At 50.2% G+C, this 20437-nt stretch overlaps 1 protein-coding gene across 1 annotated transcript; it reads left to right on the forward strand.

Moving 5' to 3' along the window:
* The first annotated feature begins 573 nt into the window (after positions 1-573).
* On the forward strand, positions 574-19146 carry THEMIS2 (thymocyte selection associated family member 2). Its single transcript, XM_055331094.1, has 6 exons — positions 574-671; positions 2870-3010; positions 7195-7605; positions 12765-13837; positions 16354-16507; positions 17143-19146. The coding sequence occupies exons 1-6, from the start codon at positions 578-580 to the stop codon at positions 17196-17198; spliced, it is 1929 nt and encodes a 642-aa protein (XP_055187069.1). The 5' UTR covers positions 574-577; the 3' UTR covers positions 17199-19146.
* Positions 19147-20437: the final 1291 nt, after the last annotated feature.

Raw genomic sequence — 20437 nt, forward strand, 5'->3', positions numbered from 1 at the left:
CTCCCTGCGAGGAGCCTGCTTCTCCCTCCGCATGTGTCTTTGCCTCCCTCTCTCTCTGTGTCTCTCATGAATAAATAAACTTTTTTTTTTTAAGTCAGTGATTTGTTTAAAGTTAGATACCAATCAGCGGGCTCTCGCCTAAGATTTCTCTTTAGCCCAAGGAAGAAGTTTTAACTAGAAATGTCCAGAAGGCACGAGCATCCCGGAAAGGGTGAGCTCCCTGGTGCAGGGCCGCCAGGTCCTTCCCGCGCCGACGCCCGGCGCAGAGCTCCCCGAGGCCGCCGCGTTTCCCCTCCCGACTCGGGGCCGGCGGGGGGCGGCTGGGGCGTCAGCGCCCCGCCCACCGCGGGGTGCCCCACAGACCACCCGGGAGGGACGTGGGGACCGGCTTCCCGCGGTCAGAGCCTCCAGGCGCGGGGCCCCACCGAGACCCCCGCCGGCCGAGGCGGGAAGCGGGCGCCCGCGGGTTCCCACGCCTCGCGGCGGGCGGCTCCGCCCACGTGGCCGCGGGGCGGGGCTGCGGGCTCGGCGCGGGGAACGCCGCCACTCGCTCGGCGTCGGGGGAGCCGCGAGGACCATGGAGCCGGTGTCGCTGCACAGCTTCGTTTGCACCCTGGACCTCGCCTCCCTCCCGCGTGTGCTGCGGGTCTGCTCGGGGGTGTACTTCCAGGGTGAGTGAGGGCCCGGGAGCCCGCGACCCCCGGGAGGCCAGCTCGGCCGCCGCCGCCCGTGCCACCTGGGGCCGCTCCGCGTCTCTGCGCCTCGGCTCTTGCTTCCGTGGATGCGAGAGCGCAGACTGCCCCGCGGGGCGACGACGAGCAGTCAGTGAGCTCAGACCCTCGGCGGGCGAACCGGGCCAGGCGCAGGTGGAAGCGCGCTGCGCCCCGAGGGCGGCCTGGCGGTGGGGAGGCTCGTGCCAGCCACCCCCCCCCCCGCGGCCAACCTGCGCGCCTCCTCTCAGCCCTCCCAGCCCACCTGCGCCCTCAGCTCCGCTCCCCGATGCGTCAGCTCTGGAGTTGGGCCCTCCCTGCCCTCTGCTCCTGGCGCACCTGCACCGTCTGCCCGCCTGGTTCCCAGGCATGCGCGCACAGCAGGGGCTGAAGGGACAAGGGAGCGACTGACCAGCGGCAGAGGGAGCAGAAGCTGCTAAGAGGGTGAGGGAGGAACTGTGGCGAGGAACAGAGTGGGGATGCTGGAGGGAAAGGGAACTTGGGGACTGGGTGGAGGGGGCGAGTCTCCTTCCTTCGAAAGCGAACGAAGGCAGGGATGCCCTGTGGCATCCGTTCCCTTGCTTGGCCACAGCAGCCTCCAGTGTTCTGAGATTCCAAGGGGGAGGGGGGTGCAGTCCTAGAAAAAGGGGGAGACTTGAGAAGAGCCATCCAGGAGCCACCACTGACTAGGGTTTGCAGGTCCACTTGGGAACGTGGAAGATGCGGGTTCAAATGCTGACCCCCCCCCGGGGGGGGGCTCCCTGCAGGCCTCTGCTGTTTGTTCTACTGCCCACATCCCCTGACTGCTGTGTGTCACAATGGCTGCTTCCTCATTTTGCCTGAACCCAGGCATGGGAAGTGGCGAGGTGGGGGTGGGTGCGCAGAGGGGTGAGTAATGGGGCAGGTGGGTGGGCCCCACCCTCCGAAGCCCTAGTGTGCTGCGGTGTCCCAGCTATCCAGCTATACACACACCCTGGGCTGGAGTCCCAGTTCTGGCCCCTTTGACCTGGTAATCTGGGGACCCCACCCAGCCTCAGCCGGGAGCAGCTCATTTAGGAAAGGGACCCGGTCATCCCTCGGAGGGCAGTCACGGCGCAGTGTGGCGCCCCAGCAGCTAGTCCCGCCAGCCCTGGGGACCACCCCTTGAAACTGGAGACAGAGCTGCAGTTTATGAGCCTGGGTGCGTTTTCCTGGGATAAGGGGTAGGATTTTCAGCAGCTTCTCAGGGCTGTTGTGAAATGCAGTGGGTCAGGTGGCCTCAAGGCTGACCTGTGTGTGGGGTCGTGTCCCTTGTTAGCAGACGGAGCCTGTACCCCCTGTGGGAGAGATCTCTACTGAGTGCCTTCTATGCCCTGGACATTGCTTTAAACACTTGAAAATAGTTAAGTGGGGCTGCTGTGCTTGATGGTGGCACCCAGAACCTGCCTACAGGGCCCACTCTGTCAGTGGCCCTCCATTTTCTCCTGTGCTCCTTTTTTAAAAAATTAAATTAAATTTTAAGGATTTTATTTATTTATTTATTGATGAGACACAGAGAGAGAGGGGCAGAGACACAGGCAGAGGGAGAAGCAGGCTCCATGCAGGGAGCTGACGTGGGACTCGATCCCGGGTCTCCAGGATCAGGCCCTGGGCTGAAGGCGGCGCTAAACTGCTGAGCCACCCGGGCTGCCCTGTGTTCCCTTTAAAAATAATTCATCTGAAGAAGAAAAGACAGTTTACACCCTAGGGGGGTGTCAGGCCGTGTGTGACCTCTAGGCAGGCACCGACCGTCTCAGGGCCTGGCAGTGTAGCTGTACCTTGGGCCTTCCGGCCTAACTCACTCAGGACTTCAGCACATGCTTAGACGCGGCCTGTGCAGCTGCAGTGATGCTGAGACGACCAGCCCTGCCTATGAGCTCGGTCGGGGAGGCACGGGGATGTGGAGAAGGCCAGAGAAGTTATCGCAGAGGGGTAGCCAGCACTAAGAGCCGGCAAAGGCAGGGTGCACGCTGCCTGAGTACAGCTGAACGAGGGCCACGTGGTGGGGAGACAGGGAAGCCACTCCAGGCAGCAGGAGCATGTGCGAAGGTGAGGCAAAGCACAGCCTGTTGGGGAACAGGGCACTGGCCACCCGGCACTTGGCTCTTGCTGCACAAGGAAACTGGTCTGTCTCTCTGCAGGCTCCATCTACGAGATCTCTGGGAACGAGTGCTGCCTCTCCACGGGGGACCTGATCAAGGTCACCCAGGTTCGCCTCCAGAAGGTGGTCTGCGAGAACCCAGGAACCGGCCAGACCATGGAAATCACCCCTGACTTCCACGGTAAGGAAGGCAGCTGTGTCTCCTCCCAAGTGGCCCCTTCCGGGCACACCCGTGGGCTCGCCCGCCCCAGCAGGCACTCCCACCCCTCTAGGTCGGCGCATGCGCTCTCACATCCATCGCATGCGCTCTCACATCCATCGCTGCCCTGCTCTAAGGCCTGGGGTGTCCTCAGAGCGGTCCAACAATGCCCTTAGCCTGGGTGGCTGCACCCTCTCCATAACATCTCTGATCACATCTGCCTCTCAGCTGGGGCTCTTTCCTTTGTTCCAGGTCTTTGTCCATCTGCCTGTCTCTGTGTTTGCTCATACATTCGCTCACCAAACATTTGCTGACACTTGTGTGCCAGGCCCTGTGCTAGGGGTTTGGGGAGTGGGGCTCAGGATGAACCGGGTGCAGCCCTCCCCAGCCGGGGCCTTCCAGGATGGCAGTGAGAGGGCAACAACAGTCGAAACATAGTTTAGAGAGGGTTCCTGGCAGGGGGGTAGCCTGCCACAGGCATCTGTGCAGGCTTCCTGGAGGAGGTGGCACCTGAGCTGGAAGAATTCCCAGAGGCAGAAACTCCAGGGAGGAACAGGTGCATATCTGGTGCTCCAGAAGGGACGTAGCTCAGTTACGGCAGGAGGTGAGTAGCATTGGTGGCCCATGGGCCGGGACACTGAAGTTGACAGTCTGGATGGGAATCCTGGCTCTGGCAGCTACTAGTTTTATCTTGGCCAGTTCCTGGCACCCCTCTGTGCCTCAGTTTACTCCTCTGTAATAATCAGGCTTGATGTGAGCATTGAGTGAGTTGCCACGCATGAAGTGCTTAGCACAGGGCATGGCACAGAGCAGGTATACTCTGAGCGCTCATTCTACATATGATTTACCGAGATTGCCTGAATGGGACAGGCGAGGCCTTGGGTTCCAGGTGAGAGGCAAGTGGTGGCAGGCAGACTGCAAGTAGGGCTTTGTGGGGCACTGGCACATTTTGATCTTTGCAAGCACTGTGGAGCCAGTGAGGGTTTTAAATATGGAAGTGGTGGCTTTATTTTGTATTTTTGAGGATTTTTTTCTTTTTATTCTGAAATATGTTCAAGTTACAGAAGACTTGCTAGAACTACCATACACCCTTTATCCAGATGTACCAATTGTTTCCCAGTTCTCCAACACAAGGACATATATTACTATGTGTATGTCTATGTATTTTTTTCTGAACCATTTGAGAATGAACTGCAGACATGATAACCCTTTACAACTAAATATTACTCCTTATATTTACTATTATTCCTCAGTACAAGGACATTTGTTCATAAAAGTATAGTTCGATGATCAAATTCAGGAAGTTGAGTATCGATATAATACTACTGCCTAACCTAGTTTATTCAAATGTCAACAACTGCCCTAATAATTGTCCTTTATAGCTGTTTTCCCCTTGATCCAGAAGACAATCTCAGGTCACATATTGATTTTTCTTTTTCAATAGGAATTTCCTTCTCCTTTTCACTTATTTTCCTAGAGTGTGTGTGTGCGAAGTGGGGGGAGGGTGGGAGGAGGAGAGGGAGAGAGAATCTTGAGTAGGCTCCATGCCCAGTGCAGAGCCTGACATGGGGCTTGATCTCATGACCCTAAGATCATGACCTGAGGTGAAATCAAGTCGGACTCTTTTTTTTTTTTTTTCCCAAGTCGGACTCTTAACCAAGTGAGCCACCCAGGTATCCACTTTTTTTTTTTTTTTAAAGTAGGCTCCACACCCAGTGTGAAGCCCAGTGCAGGGCTTGAACTTACAATCCTGCGATGAATACCTGAGCTGAAATCAAGAGTTGGACACTTAACTGAGCCACCCAGATGCCTCCAGATCACATCTGGATTTCTTTTTTTTTCTTTTTTTTTTATAATAAATTTATTTTTTATTGGTGTTCGATTTGCCAACATACAGAATAACACCCAGTGCTCATCCCGTCAAGTGCCCCCTTCAGTGCCTGTCACCCATTCACCCCCACCCCCCAACCTCCTCCCCTTCCACCACCCCTAGTTCGTTTCCCAGAGTTAGGAGTCTTTATGTTCTGTCTCCCTTTCTGATATTTCCCACACATTTCTTCTCCCTTCCCTTATATTCCCTTTCACTATTATTTATATTCCCCAAATGAATGAGAACATACACTGTCCTTCTCCGATTGACTTACTTCACTCAGCATAATCCCCTCCAGTTCCATCCACGTTGAAGCAAATGGTGGGTATTTGTCGTTTCTAATGGCTGAGGAATATTCCATTGTATACATAAACCACATCTTCTTTATCCATTCATCTTTCGATGGACACCGAGGCTCCTTCCACAGTTTGGCTATTGTGGACATGGCTGCTAGAAACATCGGGGTGCAGGTGTCCCGGCGTTTCATTGCATCTGAATCGTTGGGGTAAATCCCCAACAGTGCAATTGCTGGGTCGTAGGGCAGGTCTATTTTTAACTCTTTGAGGAACCTCCACTCTGTTTTCTAGAGTGGCTGCACCAGTTCACATTCCCACCAACAGTGTAAGAGGGTTCCCTTTTCTCCGCATCCTCTCCAACATTTGTGGTTTCCTGCCTTGTTTATTTTCCCCATTCTCACTGGTGTGAGGTGGTATCTCATTGTGGTTTTGATTTGTATTTCCCTGATGGCAAGTGACGCGGAGCATTTTCTCATGTGCATGTTGGCCATGTCTATGTCTTTCTCTGTGAGATTTCTCTTCATGTCCTTTGCCCATTTCATGATTGGATTGTTTGTTTCTTTGGTGTTGAGTTTAATAACGACAGCCTGAGGAAGAAAAACCTACGTTTAATTGGGGTTCCTGAGGGCGCCGAAAGGGCCAGAGGGCCAGAATATGTATTTGAACAAATCATAGCTGAAAACTTTCCTAATCTGGGAAGGGAAACAGGCATTCAGATCCAGGAAATAGAGAGATCCCCCCCTAAAATCAATAAAAACCGTTCAACACCTCGACATTTAATAGTTAAGTTTGCAAATTCCAAAGATAAAGAGAAGATCCTTAAAGCAGCAAGAGACAAGAAATCCCTGACTTTCATGGGGAGGAATATTAGGGTAACAGCAGACCTCTCCACAGAGACATGGCAGGCCAGAAAGGGCTGGCAGGATATATCCAGGGTCCTAAATGAGAAGAACCTGCAACCAAGAATACTTTATCCAGCAAGGCTCTCATTCAAAATGGAAGGAGAGATAAAGAGCTTCCAAGACAGGCAGGAACTGAAAGAATATGTGACCTCCAAACCAGCTCTGCAAGAAATTTTAAGGGGGACTCTTAAAATTCCCCTTTAAGAAGAAGTTCAGTGGAACAATCCACAAAAACAAGGATTGAATAGATATCATGATGACCCTAAACTCATATCTTTCGATAGTAACTCTGAACGTGAACGGGCTTAATGACCCCATCAAAAGGCGCAGGGTTTCAGACTGGATAAAAAAGCAGGACCCATCTATTTGCTGTCCACATCTGGATTTCTTAATCTCCTTCAGGATGGCATAATTCTGTAGCCTTTGTCTTGACATCAACTTTTTGTAGAGTCTAGACTGGTACTTTTGGAGAATGTCCTTCAGTGTGGGTGTAGTGTGATGTGGCCTTGATTAGACTTGTGTGGGGCATTTTGGGGCAGGAAAACTCTGGAAGCAATGTTATGTCTGGATGTGGGGTGTTTAGGGCCAGTACAGTGGCAGGAGAAGAGCGGATGGGGACAGGGGAAAGAGGTGGGTGAAGAACAAGTCGGGCCACCAGAACTGGCAGACAGGATGAAGGGGGGTAGTCTGAGGTCATTTGGCTAGGAGCTCCTGGGTTTCTAGTTTGAGAGAGAAGGAAAATGGCACTGCCCCGCATGGGGTGATAGGTGTCGGATGTACGGGATTGGAGCAGTGGTGAGGAGTATGGAAGCAAAGTTGGAGGTAGGTGCGGTTCAGGATGTAGGCAAATGTCATTGTCAGTGTGTCTTTTGGGAAACACACTGCTGTTCTGTCCTTGGCAACCATCCCTCAGTGTTCTTGCCTGTCCGCGCGAGGAGGAACTTGTCCCTCAGCCCTGCAGCCTGGATGTCTAGATGCTTGGGGCCTGTCTCCAGGGAATTCTGACTGAGTTCTCTGTGGCAGACAGGACCTGGTATACGTGGCTCTGAACCCTGCAAAGGCCTGTCCTGCCTTGACACCCTCTGCTGTGCCCCACAGGCTACTTCAGCCCCCTCACTGGCTGTCAGAGCTATGGGACCCTGGAGGAGCTGCTCTCTGCTGCAACCCAGTGCTCCAAGACGCTGCCCATTTGCTTCATGTCGACCCACAGAATCACCACAGAGGCCAGAGTGGTGCCTGAGGACCAGCCCCTTAAACTCGAGGCTGTGGAGACACACCATGGGACCTATTGTGCCCGCTGTGTACTAGACACTGAAACACATCCGTTCATTCTGCACCTGCCTCTGTCTCAGAAGGGGCCCTTCTGGGAGTGGAAGCCCGGTGCCCCTCGGCCCCTGCTCAAGGCCCTGCAGGACCCAGCACTGAGCAACCTCCTCTTCACCTGCCCAACCCTCCCCTGGCGTACCCTGATCTTGAGGCCCCAGTATGAGGTCCAAGCCATCATGCACAGTGAGTTGCCTGGGCAGGTTGGTGGGGTCAGAGGGGGGCCCTGGGAAGCAGCACAGATGGAAGGTACCAGGTGGCTTACTCAGTACATTACAATATAACAGAATAAAGACTCCCAAATAGTGGGAAGTTTGGTATAAAAGGAGACAGGAAAATGAGGGGACTTAACTGTGAGGTCCTACATAGCAGTTTTATAAAATCAGGCAAAAGTTGGGATTGTGAACTGGCTAGCAACTAGGACAAAACAACAGTTACAAAGTAAAACCCTCCTGTCTGGGTGATGAGGGCACCGGGTGAATCCTTAGCTGTTTCACGGGCTATTTCTTAGGACAGGCTGGAAGCAGCGTGCAGAGCAGGGCTGGTGAAACAGGCAGACCTGGCCAGGTTTGGCCACTTGGAGGCCCAGTCGGAGCAGAGGCAGAGGAACAGGTGCCCTGGGGCCTCTTCCCTGGAGGGTAGAGTTTGAGGTTCAGCTCCCTGGCAGTTACCTGGGGAGCAGCTGGTCATGGCTGCTGGTGGGCTATGGTGGGAATTCCTTATCAGGGAATTCCTGATTTTTCAGAATCTTTGAAAACTACAATAAAGTAGTTTAGTAGTGGAAAAAGTAGTGGAAAAATTCAAATACAAGCACAGACTAGGATAACAAACCTCTGGACCCCATCACCTGACATCATAATTATTAACTCATGACCTATCTATCCCGTTTCATCTCTTCCCCACCTGCCAGATTATTTCAAAACAAACCCCAGGTATCCTATCATTTCTCATACAAAGACTTCAGTGTCTCTCTTTTAAAAATAATTTTTTTAAACAGACACACAATACCATCATCACACCAAAAAGAATTAACAGTAACTCCTAATACTACTACTTGGTGTTTGAATTTCCTCTATTGTCTCATAAATTTTTTTTAAGATTTTATTTATTTATTCATGAAAGACACACACAGAGAGAGAGGCAGAGACACAGGCAGAGGGAGAAGCAGGCTCCATGCAGGGAGCCTGACATGGGACTTGATCCTGGGTCTCCAGGATCACACCCTGGGCCAAAGGCAGGCGCTAAACCACTGAGCCACCCAGGGATCCCCCACATAAATTGTTTTACCGTTTATTCACAGCAGGATCCAGATAAGATGCAAACATTGCTGTTGATTGTTAGGCTTAAATCTGTTAATCTATAGATTCACGTTTCTTATTTTTCTTATAATTAATCTGTTGAAAGGCCTAGGCCATTCGTCCTGTGGGCTCTCTCCCATTTTGGATTTTCTTGCCGGCATCCTTGTGCTGGTGCCAGCATGCCTCTGTCCCCTGTATTTCCTGTTGTGTTGGGCCCAAGGCCACCCCAGGTTTGATGACCCCCTGGGAGGCCTCATGGGACTTCCTTCACATATGGTTGTACTCACAGCCATGATTTATTATAGCAAGAGGAAGGAGAGTCCTCTTCTGGTGGAATCACACAGGACTTGGCGAATCCCTCTAGCACTGAACTATGACAACACATGTAGGTGTTGTCTATCAAGGAAGCTCACAGACTCAGTGCCCAAGGTTTTTCTCAGGCGCTGGTCACATACTACCCTCTGCTTAGCACATACCAAAATTCCGGACTTCCATACAGAAAGCAGGTGTTCAGCATCACTGACTATTTTGTACAGTCTAAGGACAGGAAACCGCCCCCACCAGTTAGAAGATGGTGGGAACACGTGCTACACCATGTTCTCAGATGCCAGCCAAGGACCAAATTTGCAGGCAAGCTTTCCTCAGGCCAACTGTTAGCTCTTTTCTGTCCATCTGTAAATAGGCACTTAGAGTTTTGACCAGACACATGAGGCAGTTCTCACTGCTGCATGAGGTGTGGGGCAGGGAGTCCCCACCTGGCTCTATGTCTGTCACCAACCTAACTTGCAGCGCCAACCTTGCCATGTGATATAGTCAAATACAATGGATGGGCCAGCATTAGTAATGTGAGTGTCTGTTGCTGATCCTTACCTGATCCATGATATCCTTAGGACCCGAGATAGTGATTTTAATCCTATTGTCCCTCATTCGTCTATTAGGAAACTACTATAAAAAGCCCCTATGCCCCTTTGGTTAATTTGTACAAGAAATATGGGACATTGGGCAGCCTGGGTGGCTCAGCAGTTTAGCACCGGCTTCAGCCCGGGCCATGATCCTGGGGACCCGGTATTGAGTCCCAAGTCAGGCTCCCTGTGTGGAGCCTGCTTCTCCCTCTGCCTGCGTCTCTCATTAAGAAATAAATAAAATTTAAAAAAAAGAAATAAATATGGGACATTGTGTTTATATATGTCGAGGTTCCAGGATACCATTCTACCTCCACTCTGGCAGACCTGGCCAGGTCCTGTTTCATGAGCAGTGCTCTGCACAATGCCTCTAGCCTGCATGGAGGGACACCCTAAGAAATGACCTATACTTTACTAGTTTAACAACTTATTTATTTATTGAGAGAGAATGTGCATAGGGAAGAGGCAGAGGGAGAGGGAGAGGATCTCAAGCAGACTCCATGCTGAGTGCAGAGGCCTGCTCGGGGCTTGATTTCACATCCCTGAGATCATGAGCTGAAACCATGAGTTGGACATTTAATCGACTGAGCCACCCAGACACCTGTTTACTAGCTTTTAAAATGGATTGGCTCCCTAGCATTCTTCAAGGATGATTATTTAGGTTTTTAAAAAAATCATCATGAACTTGGCCACAGTAACCGGAGAAGGACAAACAGTGTATGTTCTCATTCATTTGGGGAATATGAATAATAGTGAAAGGGAAGGGAGAAGAAATGTGTGGGAAATATCAGAAAGGGAGACAGAACATAAAGACTTCTAACTCTGGGAAATGAACTAGGGGTGGTGGAGGGGGAGGAGGGCGGGGGGTGGGGGTGAATGGGTGACGGGCACTGAGGGGGACACTTGACGGGATGAGCACTGGGTGTTATTCTGTAGGTTGGTAAATTGAACACCAATAAAAATTAATGTATAAAATAAAAAAATCATCATTATGAACTCACAGATGAAATATTTTCAGTGTTCCAATCCACTGGAATTATTATTGATGCTCACACATCTCAGCTTTGACCTATGGGAGCCTTTTCAGTTTGGCTCCTGAATCCTTGTGACACACCTGCATGGTCTCGAATAGATTTTTCTTAGTTTCTGGTGTAAGATGTTCCAGACCATTGCACATTTCCTCTCTAGGAAGTATTCTCTTTCCCAGGGAGCCCTGGAATCCTGTGGGAAATAGTAGTAAGAGACCACAGTCTGGGGAACAAAGGCTTTTGATGGTGGGTTGGGCTTGGGGGCTGCCCTGGATAATGAGGCAGTTCAGGTAATCCATTAAGTGCTTTGAAGAAAAAAGCCAGAACAGTATAATGAACTCCCCATGCCCATCTACCAGCTTCAACCAGCTATTAGCTCACCTGGCACAAAGCAAAAATCCCAACTGTGACCTGAGGCAAGTCACATTGAACCTCAGTGTCCTCATCTATAAAACGAGAAGGATATTCCTTGCTCCATCTTCTGTGTGATATGGCTCAAACACAGCGGAGCCACCTCTTGAATTTATAAACCAGGTATTAATCGATGCCCAGAAAGGAAACAAGTTGCCAAGGTCATCAATCAGTGTTTTTCTTTTTCTTAAAGATGCATGCATCTATTTTAATTTATTTATTTTATTTTTTTATTTATTTCATTTTTTTTAAAGATTTTATTTATTTATTCATGAGAGACACAGAGAGAGGCAGAGTCACAGGCAGAGAGAGAAGCAGGCTCCATGCAGGAGCCTGATGTGGGACTCGATCCTGTGACTCTAGGATCACGCCCTGGACCAAAGGCAGGTGCTAAACCGCTGAGCCACCCAGGGATCCCCCATGCATCTATTTTAGAGAGAGAGAGAGCAAGCGCACAAGCAGGAGGGGCAAAGGGGGAAGCAGAGAGAATCCCAAGCAGCCTCTGCTCTGAGTGCAGAACCCATATACAGGGCTTGATCGCTAAGACCCTGAGGATCATGACCTGAGCCAAAACCAAGAGTCGGACGCTAAACTGAATGTGCCACTCAGGAGCCCCAACCAGTGTTTTCCTTAATTTCTTTTTCTGGGGGAGAGCATGCATGAATGGGGAGGTGGGGCAGAGAGAGAGATAATCTTTATTTTTTTATTCATGAGAGACACAGAGAGAGAGGGAGACAGAGGCAGAGACGCAGGCAGAGGGAGAAGCAGGCTCCATGCAGGGAGCCTGACTTGGGACCGGATCCTGGGTCTCCAGGATCACACCCTGGGCTGCAGGAGGCGCTAAACCGCTGCACCACCAGGGCTGCCAAGAGAGAGAATCTGAAGCAGGCTCTATAGTCACAGTGGAACCAGACTCAGGGCTCGATCTCACGACACTGAGATCATAACCAGAGCGAAATCAAGAGTCGGACATTTAACCAACTGAGCGACCCAGGTGCCCCTCTTGATGTGGTTTTATACTTAAAATGCAGAAAGGATCTGGAAAGGTAGCTTACAAAATTACATTCAAAATTTAAAAATGTAAACAGTGGTTGAACTAATTGGATATCTGATGCTATTAATGAATTATCAAATCATCATTATCTAGATATGGTAACGGCATTGTGGTTTTTAACTACTCCTTTTAGAGATACGGTGAAAGATCAAGATGGCATGATGTGATTTTTCTAATTAAAAATAATCAGTGGTGGAGGACAGACAGGGTATAAGTGAAAGAAGATAGGCTGTGCATTAAATGTTAAATAGTGACAGGGGGTTCACTATACTATTCTACTTTTATAAATCTTTAACAATTTTTTTAAAGATTTTATTTATTTATTCATGAGAGAGAGAGGCAGAGACATAGGCAGAGGGAGAAGCAGGTTCCATGCAGGAAGCCCAATCCCAGGACTCTAGGATCATGCCGTGGGCCCTAAGACAGGTGCTAAACCACTGAGCCACCCAGGGATCCCCAAATTTTTAACAATTTCTATAACAGCTTTTGAAAAGAGGTTAAAGAACAGAATGCTTAAGGAATCTGATACCACAGGAAAATGCTGCCAGAACAGAATAGGAACAGGTCAGGCAGCCCAGACATCATTGCCAGGGGTGGAGGGGCACCCCCGGGCGGGTGTGAGGAGTGCCTCTGAGCTGATCTCTCTCCACAGTGCGCAGGACCATTGTCAAGATCCCCTCCAGCCTGGAGGTCGACGTGGAAGATGTCACTAGTTCCTCTCAACACATTCATTTCATCCAACCACTGCTGCTGAGTGAGGCCCTGGCCCGGGGAGGCCCCTTTCCTCTGTGCATGGAGATCCTGGAAATTCCGGAGGGGCCCTCCATCTTCCTCAGCCCATGGGCAGGCTCCTTGCAGAAAGGCCAGAAGCTCTGTATCCATGGCCTGGCCTCACCACCTTGGCGGGTCCTGGTTTCAACCAAGGGCCGGAAGATACCCAGACACTTCATGGTCTCTGGGGCTTATCAGGGCAAGCTGCGGCGGCGACCCAGAGAGTTCCCCACAGCCTATGATCTCCTGGGTGCTCTCCAGCCAGGCCAGCCACTCCGGGTAGTGGCCACAAAGGACTGTGAGGGCGAAGGGGTGGAGAGCCCTGGGTTCACTTCCCTGGCTGTGGGCGACAGGCTGGAGGTGTTGAGATCTGGCCAGGCCCACGGGGCTGAAGGCAGGGACATAGATGTCTTGGTGTGTCAGCGGCTGAGTGACAAGGCTGAAGAGGAGGAGGAGGAAGAGAATGAAGATGTAGAAGAAGATGACCAGATTCTGCTGCCCCTTTACTTCTCTGGTAGTTTTGTGGAAGAGATGAGTGATAGTCGGCGCTATAGTCTGGAAGATCTGACTGCCCATTTTTCATTGCCCTGTGAAGTCAAGGTGGTGGCCAAGGACAGCAGCCATCCTGCTGACCCTCTGCCCTCCTTCCCAGGCCTGCGGCTGGAGGAGAAAATCATGGAACCTTTCTTGGTGGTCAGCCTCAATTCCAACCCTGAGATGTGCTTTGAGATCCCTCCCCGGTGGCTGGACCTGACTGTCGTGGAGGCCGAGGGGCAGCCAGGCCAGCCGGCTGGGCCTCTCCCTGTAGCCACGGTGGAGGAGCTGACAGATGCCTTCTACTACAGCCTTCGGAGGTTACCGGCTTTCAAGAACCAACCCCCCCCACCCAGGCCCCCCAAAAGTCAGGGTCTCAGTGGGCAGAAGAAACAAAGCAACAAGGAGAAAAGCGGCCAGGTACCAACCTACCAAAATGGGCAGGGAGGGGAAGTTGTCAGGGTCACTGCAGGTCCTGCCAGTTTTGTCCAGCATCCCATTTCTCTTTCGGTTGTGAAGAACTTACAGTTTATACACTTACACACTTTGTACCTATTATTCTTATAATCTAATGTTGGTATGATCATTCATATTTTAAGGGTGAGAAAACGAGGACTCCGAGACCTCCGAGACTTGCCCAAGTCAGTCACGAAGCAGAAGCCCTGAACCATGGCATAAGCACTCTGCCTCCAGGCTTACCTTGCTTTCCCTGCCCATCGTCCCCTCATGTAGGCCTCATCATCTGTCACCTGAACCGTGTCAGCAGCCTCTCCCACCCCTCCTCATGGCTGTCAGAATGGCCTCTCTCACTTCCCTGGTTACTGATGCGCCTCAGCCCCATCTTCTGAACCGTCAGTGGCTCCCTGTGGTAAGGGGGTAATGCCAACCCCTCAGCATGGCATCCAGGGAGGGTCTTTTATAAACTGACTTCAGTGTCACCCTCCCAGACCCATCCTCCACTACCCACTCTGGTCCATACTCAGCCATAAACTCCTAGAGCTTCTTCAGTATGCCAGGATTCTTGCCTCAGCACTTTACACATTCTGGTTCTATTGCTGGAATGTTCTTCCTCTTTTCAGTGGACAAGGCTCAGCTCAGACTTCCTCTGGCAGTGACAGCCTTCCCCCTTCTGCATTCACACTGATGTTTGTGGTATGCAGCTTGGGGGTGTGGGTAGGGGTGGGAACAGGTGGGACGACACCTAGTTTTTGGTGTATTGTGAGTGGTCTGTGAGGGCAGGGGCCTTGCCCACTCCCAGGTAGGCAGACAGCGCCAGTGAATGCTGAACTGATCCAAACTAAATCACAGGGATGGGGAAAGGACCAGACATGGAAGCAGAGGGACCCAAGCTTATGGCCCAGTTCACTTGCTCCATGGCCTGGCTTCCTCTCCATTTTCTCACCAGTGCACCTGAGATAAGGTCACTAACTCACAATTCTAGTTTCTTAGCTGCTGCCTGCTGGGTGTCTACTCTGTCGCAGGCTCCTTATGTGCGTAGCCCCACAGAGCTCTCATGACCTGAGAGGTGGGCACTGTGAGGTCAGGCACTGATGGATAGCTCTACAGTTGAGAACACAAGAGGCACAGAGAGGTCAAGTAGTTGACCCGAGAGCACACACCCAGCAAACAGCAGGCTGGGGTTTGAAGCTGGGTCTGACCACCCAGCCTGGGCACCTAACTACAGTGCTCTGCTGATAGCAGTTGATTTGCATCAAAAGCACTTTGTAAAGTGTAACAGGCTTACGGTTTTGGGATTTGGAGAAACTGGTATTTTGTACTGTGAGGGTAGATGGTGGGAGGGCAAGGGGAAGTGAGAAAGACAAATCGGGCAGTTTCGGCCCCAGAAGGAGACTGCATCTGTGGAGGAGGGTGGAGGGCAGTCCTTTTCTTTTCTTTTTTTAATTTTAATTTTTATTTTTAATTTATTTATTTATTTATTTATTTATTTATTTATTTATTTATTTATTTATTTATTTATTTATGATAGTCACATCACAGAGAGAGAGGCAGAGACACAGGCAGAGGGAGAAGCAGGCTCCATGCACCGGGAGCCCGATATGGGTTTCGATCCCGGGTCTCCAGGATCGCGCCCTGGGCCAAAGGCAGGCGCCAAACCGCTGCGCCACCCAGGGATCCCAGTCCTTTTCTGATTGAACACAGACTGGACTGAGGCATCTGAAACACAGGCCTTCCCGACAGTACCGGAGAACATAGTACAAAAAAATTGAGAGACCTCAGTTCCAGCCTTTGTTCCTGCTGGAAGTGACTTTGGGCCTGGTCCCTGCTCACTACCCTTGATCCTGCAACTTTTCTTCCCTGGGTTTCAGTATTTCCCACTGCTGATCAGGGGCCCTAAATGGTTTGCTCTCCAAAGCATAGAAAGAGCATAAGCTTTAGAGGTCATGAACATGGCTCTGGGTCTGAACCTTGGCCCAGCTTGCAATCTTGTGTGAGGTATGACCTGACACTCTATCTGAGCCTGTTTCCTTGTGGGTACATTGGGAACTCAAAACAGCTACTCAAGAGGGTCCCCTGAAGATAAACGAATAGGTGTGCATATGGCAGAAGGTAGGAGTTCAACAAAAGTCCTCCTCCTTCTAGGACCCCTCTCAGCTCCGGCACTCTGTCCTGATATTCTGTGACTGCTTTCTTCCCCTTCAGCAGCAGATGTGAAGGACACTGATTGAATCCCCTCTGGGGAAGAAACTCAGGGCACCCTGTCTCTAGCCAACTCTTTCCTCTTTCATCCTGGCCCCTCTCCTCTGCCAAAGAACATTTCAGGCACTAGAAACAAAAACACTTGGGTCCCACGGAGCCCTACCCTGGCAAGGAAGTCAAGAGGGGAGCAGAGGAAGTGATAGTCGAAGGAAATGACATTTCATGGACTCTGCTGCCCATCTCTTGGGACCCTGACTTTTTCTTTTTCTCTCGCTTAGTCTTCTGAACTCTTAGAACTGCAGCAAGCCCCTCTACTCAAGCACAAGATGCAGACGCTGCCACGGAATGCCAAGGACAGCTCAAATACATACAGCAAGGTCTCAGGCCACAGGAAGGACCGCAGGCACACTAAGTCCATCACAGAAGATGGAGGTGAGTCCCTGTCAGCCCCAGTTCACCCTTGTCCCCGCTTCTTCCCTCCTTACCCTGCTCCTGCTTGTACCTCTGACTGTGCTGGCCTTACCCTCAGCAAGGCCCCACCCATGAGCAGCCCCCTTCTGCTGCTCTCTGCTGGACAGAGAGGCTTTTAAGGGGATGGGCCAAGGGGTGCCTGGATGGCTCAGTTGGTGAAGTATCTGCCTTCAGCTCAGGTCATGATCCTGGGGTCCTGGGATGGAGCCCTGTATCAGGCTCCCTGCTCAGTGGACGAGTCTGCTTTTCCCTCTTGCTCTGCCCCTCTGCTCCCTCCCTCTCCCTCTTGCAAATAAATAAAATCTTAAAAAAAAAAAAAAAAAAAAAAGGATGAGCTTAGGTTGGAGGGTCCCTACTGTCCCTCTCCACGGGCTTCAGAGTCCTGGCAAGGAAAATGAGTTCATCTTCCAACATACTACCCTCCCCGAGGCATGCAAGGGGAATATTTACACAGTATTCAGACAGAATAATTTATAGTTTCTGGCCTAGCAAGGACCTTAGAGCATCCAGACCAACTCCTTCCCTGTCCAGTACCCTAAAAAGGGAAGGATCCTGCCTAAAGCCAAAGATCATCACTGACTTGGACTCTTTTGCAGATAATGATGACCATGATTATGAAGAAATACTTGAGCAATTTCGGAACACCCTTTAAATGCTGGAGGAACCGTGCTTCTTACCTGCTGTTTCTCAGAGAATCTGAGATACCAGCCAACGTTACAAAGCCTTTACAAGACCTTTGGACATGATCTCACTGAAATCAGACTGTGGACAGGAAATGGCTTCGTGCGGACCAATCTGAAAAGGGATGGACACACCAGCTCTCCTGAGGTTCTAGGTTCCTGCCACGGAACTAGCACGGGCTAGCTTGTTTGGGGCCAGCACCTTGTGCTTGACTCCTCAGCCTCAGAGCTCTGGTATCCAAAGGAGCCAAGGAGATTCTACTCAATCCTGAGTCCCCAACACCAGCTGTCTCACTGGTTGGTGCAGAAAGGAATCAGAGACCACCAACCTTGATGGTGGCGGCACAGTGTTGCTTGACTCTCAGTAAAAAGGGCTCAATGCTAAACATAACGCACTGAGAGCCTTTTCTTATGTTTGCCACTCCCTCGCCACCCCCCCCGCCCCAAACTCTAACCCCTGAGAGAACAGGGGCTGTGTTATCTGTGCAGAATGCAGCACATAATAGTTGCATGTGACTATCCAAGAATTTTTTCACTCTAAAACCATAGAATAAAAATGATATCTAGAAAAATAGGAACAGAAACCATTTAGTAAGGTCTGTGTGCTAGACCCTTTATAAGCATTATCTAAATCCTCGACTCTCTAGATAGACAATGGCCTGATTTTAAAGATCAGAAAACAAGCTTAAGTGGTCAGGTGTTTCAGGAGGCAGACTAGTCATGAGCCTGGGTTAGCATCCCTGCACCACCTCTCAGCTAGGACTATGAACAAGTTATTTTAACCTAAGCTTCAGTTCCTTCACATGTAAAATGAAATAGTTATCTACCTCACAAAATTGTTTTGAAGATCAAATGAGATAACCCTGGTATTTAGTGCAGTGCCTGGAACGAATAAACAATAAGAATCTTAGTATCATTACTGTTGACCTAGATCACGTAGGTATACCTGTGTATGGACTGGTTGGAAAGCCTCATCACCTCACATAACAGAGATAAATCTGTGTCTATGCAGAGACTAGCTCAGCTTCTAAGGTCAGTCCAGGCCTGTTCCGTGAGGTAAGACCACAGGAATCACCCCCTGGAAGTGGTAGGGTTTTGGTTCCTAGATTGAGGCAGTCACAGAACTAAGCACTGTGGTCAGTAGAGGTCAGATGAACAAAAATGTGCCTAGAGTCTCCAGCTGTGGTGGGAGCGGAGTGTCCATCTGCAGCTCCCAGATTCTGGGGAGCACACCTGAGCCTCTCCTTCCTCTGTTTGCTAATACGCCTCTGGGCTGTCCAGACCCATGGCACTTCTAGGCCTCCTGGCTTTCAGAACTGTGCATGGATTTCTCCAGGTGACTACCAAGCAGCTAATCCAAACTGCTGGGTCAGTTCCCATGCCTTCCTCCAGGGAGACAGTCTAAACTGAATGGAAGGACTGAGGAAAAGTGTATTTTGGGACAAACAATAAACAAGGAAAGTATGGAAAAAAGTTCCTCCTTGGCATGGGATCCCTAGGGCCAAGACAATATGCAAAATGCCAATAATTTTCACTTTCAGTCTGCATTTAATTGTGGCATCAAACTGAGCAAGCTCACAAAAGGGGGACAGAGAGGGCTACCAGCTACTACAGAAGGGGATTTCTAGTGGCCAAATGCTGCAAGAAGAAAGCAAGCCAATTTCATAGCTAGGACAACTAGGCTTAAAAGGAAAACATGTCGGCAGCCCAGGTGGCTCAGCGGTTTGACGCCTGCCTTCAGCCCGGGGTGTGATCCCTGAGACCTGGGATCGAGTCCCATGTCGGGCTCCCTGCATGGAGCCTGTTTCTTCCTTTGCCTGTGTCTCTGCCTCTCTCTCTCTCTCTCTTTCATGAATAGACAAATAAAATCTTAAAAAAATAAAAGGAAAACATGTTTGAAAACCACAACTGTAAATGTTTTATCAGAGCAATTGGGGTTGGCAGGGAACAAAAGCAGACAATGCCCGTGGGGTGCTTTTGTCTTAACTCTGGAATAAGCTACTGGGTGGTGGGGAGGGTGTTATAGTGGGGCTAGGGGCTCCCCCTGAACAGTGGTCTCCAAAGTGAACACAAACTTCTGGGAATACACAAGATGTATACTGGGAGAAAAGAATTGCTCATCCCTTCATATTTATTTTTCATATCTTTTCTCACTTCTATTTTGAATAATATAGAGAACATGCTAACAGTAACAGATGTAAATAACTGCTAAGTAAATGAACATAAACTGGAGATACATACTCAAAAATGGATCGAGTTCTGAATTTCCCTCAACCGTGTTTTATTTTTTTTATTTTTTATTTTTATTATTATGATAGTCAGAGAGAGAGGAGGGGTAGAGACACAGGCAGAGGGAGAAGCAGGCTCCATGCACCGGGAGCCCGACGTGGGATTCGATCCTGGGTCTCCAGGATTGCGCCCTGGGCCAAAGGGAGGCGCCACCCAGGGATCCCCCTCAACTGTGTTTTAAAGCTTTTTTTCTTTAAAAAGACTTTTTTTTTTAAGACTTTATTTATTTATTCATGAGAGACAGAGACATAGACAGAGGGAGAAGCAGACTCCTCACAGGGAGCCTGATACGGGACTCGATCCCCAGACTTGGGATCACACCCTGAGCCGAAGGCTCAACTTCTGAGCCACCCAGGCGTCCCAGAACTTTTTTAAAAAAGATTTTATTTATTTACTTATTCATGAGAGATAGAGAGAGATAGAGATAGAGATAGATAGAGATAGAGAGAGAGAGAGATAGAGATAGAGAGAGAGAGAGAGAGAGAGAGAGAAGCAGGCTCCATACAGGAAGCCCAACATGGGACTTGATCCCGGGACTCCAGGACCACACTCTGAGCTGAAGGCAGGCACTAAACCGCTGAGCCATCCAGGGATCTCCCCAAAACTTTATTTTTAAAAAGTAAGTTCTACACCTGAAGTGGGGCCCAAACTTATGACCCCAAGATCAAGTCACATGCTTTACCAACTGAGCCAGACAGATACCTCAACTGCATTATTTTTTTTAAACCATTCAGGGCACCTGGGTGACTCCGTCAGTTAAGCATCCAATTCTTGATGTTGGCTCAGGTCATGATCTCGGGATCCTGGGATCTAGCCCTGTGTTGGTCTCCAAGCTCAGTGGGGAGTCGGCTTGAGGATTCCTCTCCCTCTGCTCACACACAAGCACACATGCTCTCTAAAATATATAAAGAACTCTTAAAAC

Source organism: Nyctereutes procyonoides, unplaced genomic scaffold (assembly GCF_905146905.1).
Source record: "Nyctereutes procyonoides isolate TBG_1078 unplaced genomic scaffold, NYPRO_anot_genome, whole genome shotgun sequence".
NCBI lineage: Eukaryota > Metazoa > Chordata > Mammalia > Carnivora > Canidae > Nyctereutes > Nyctereutes procyonoides.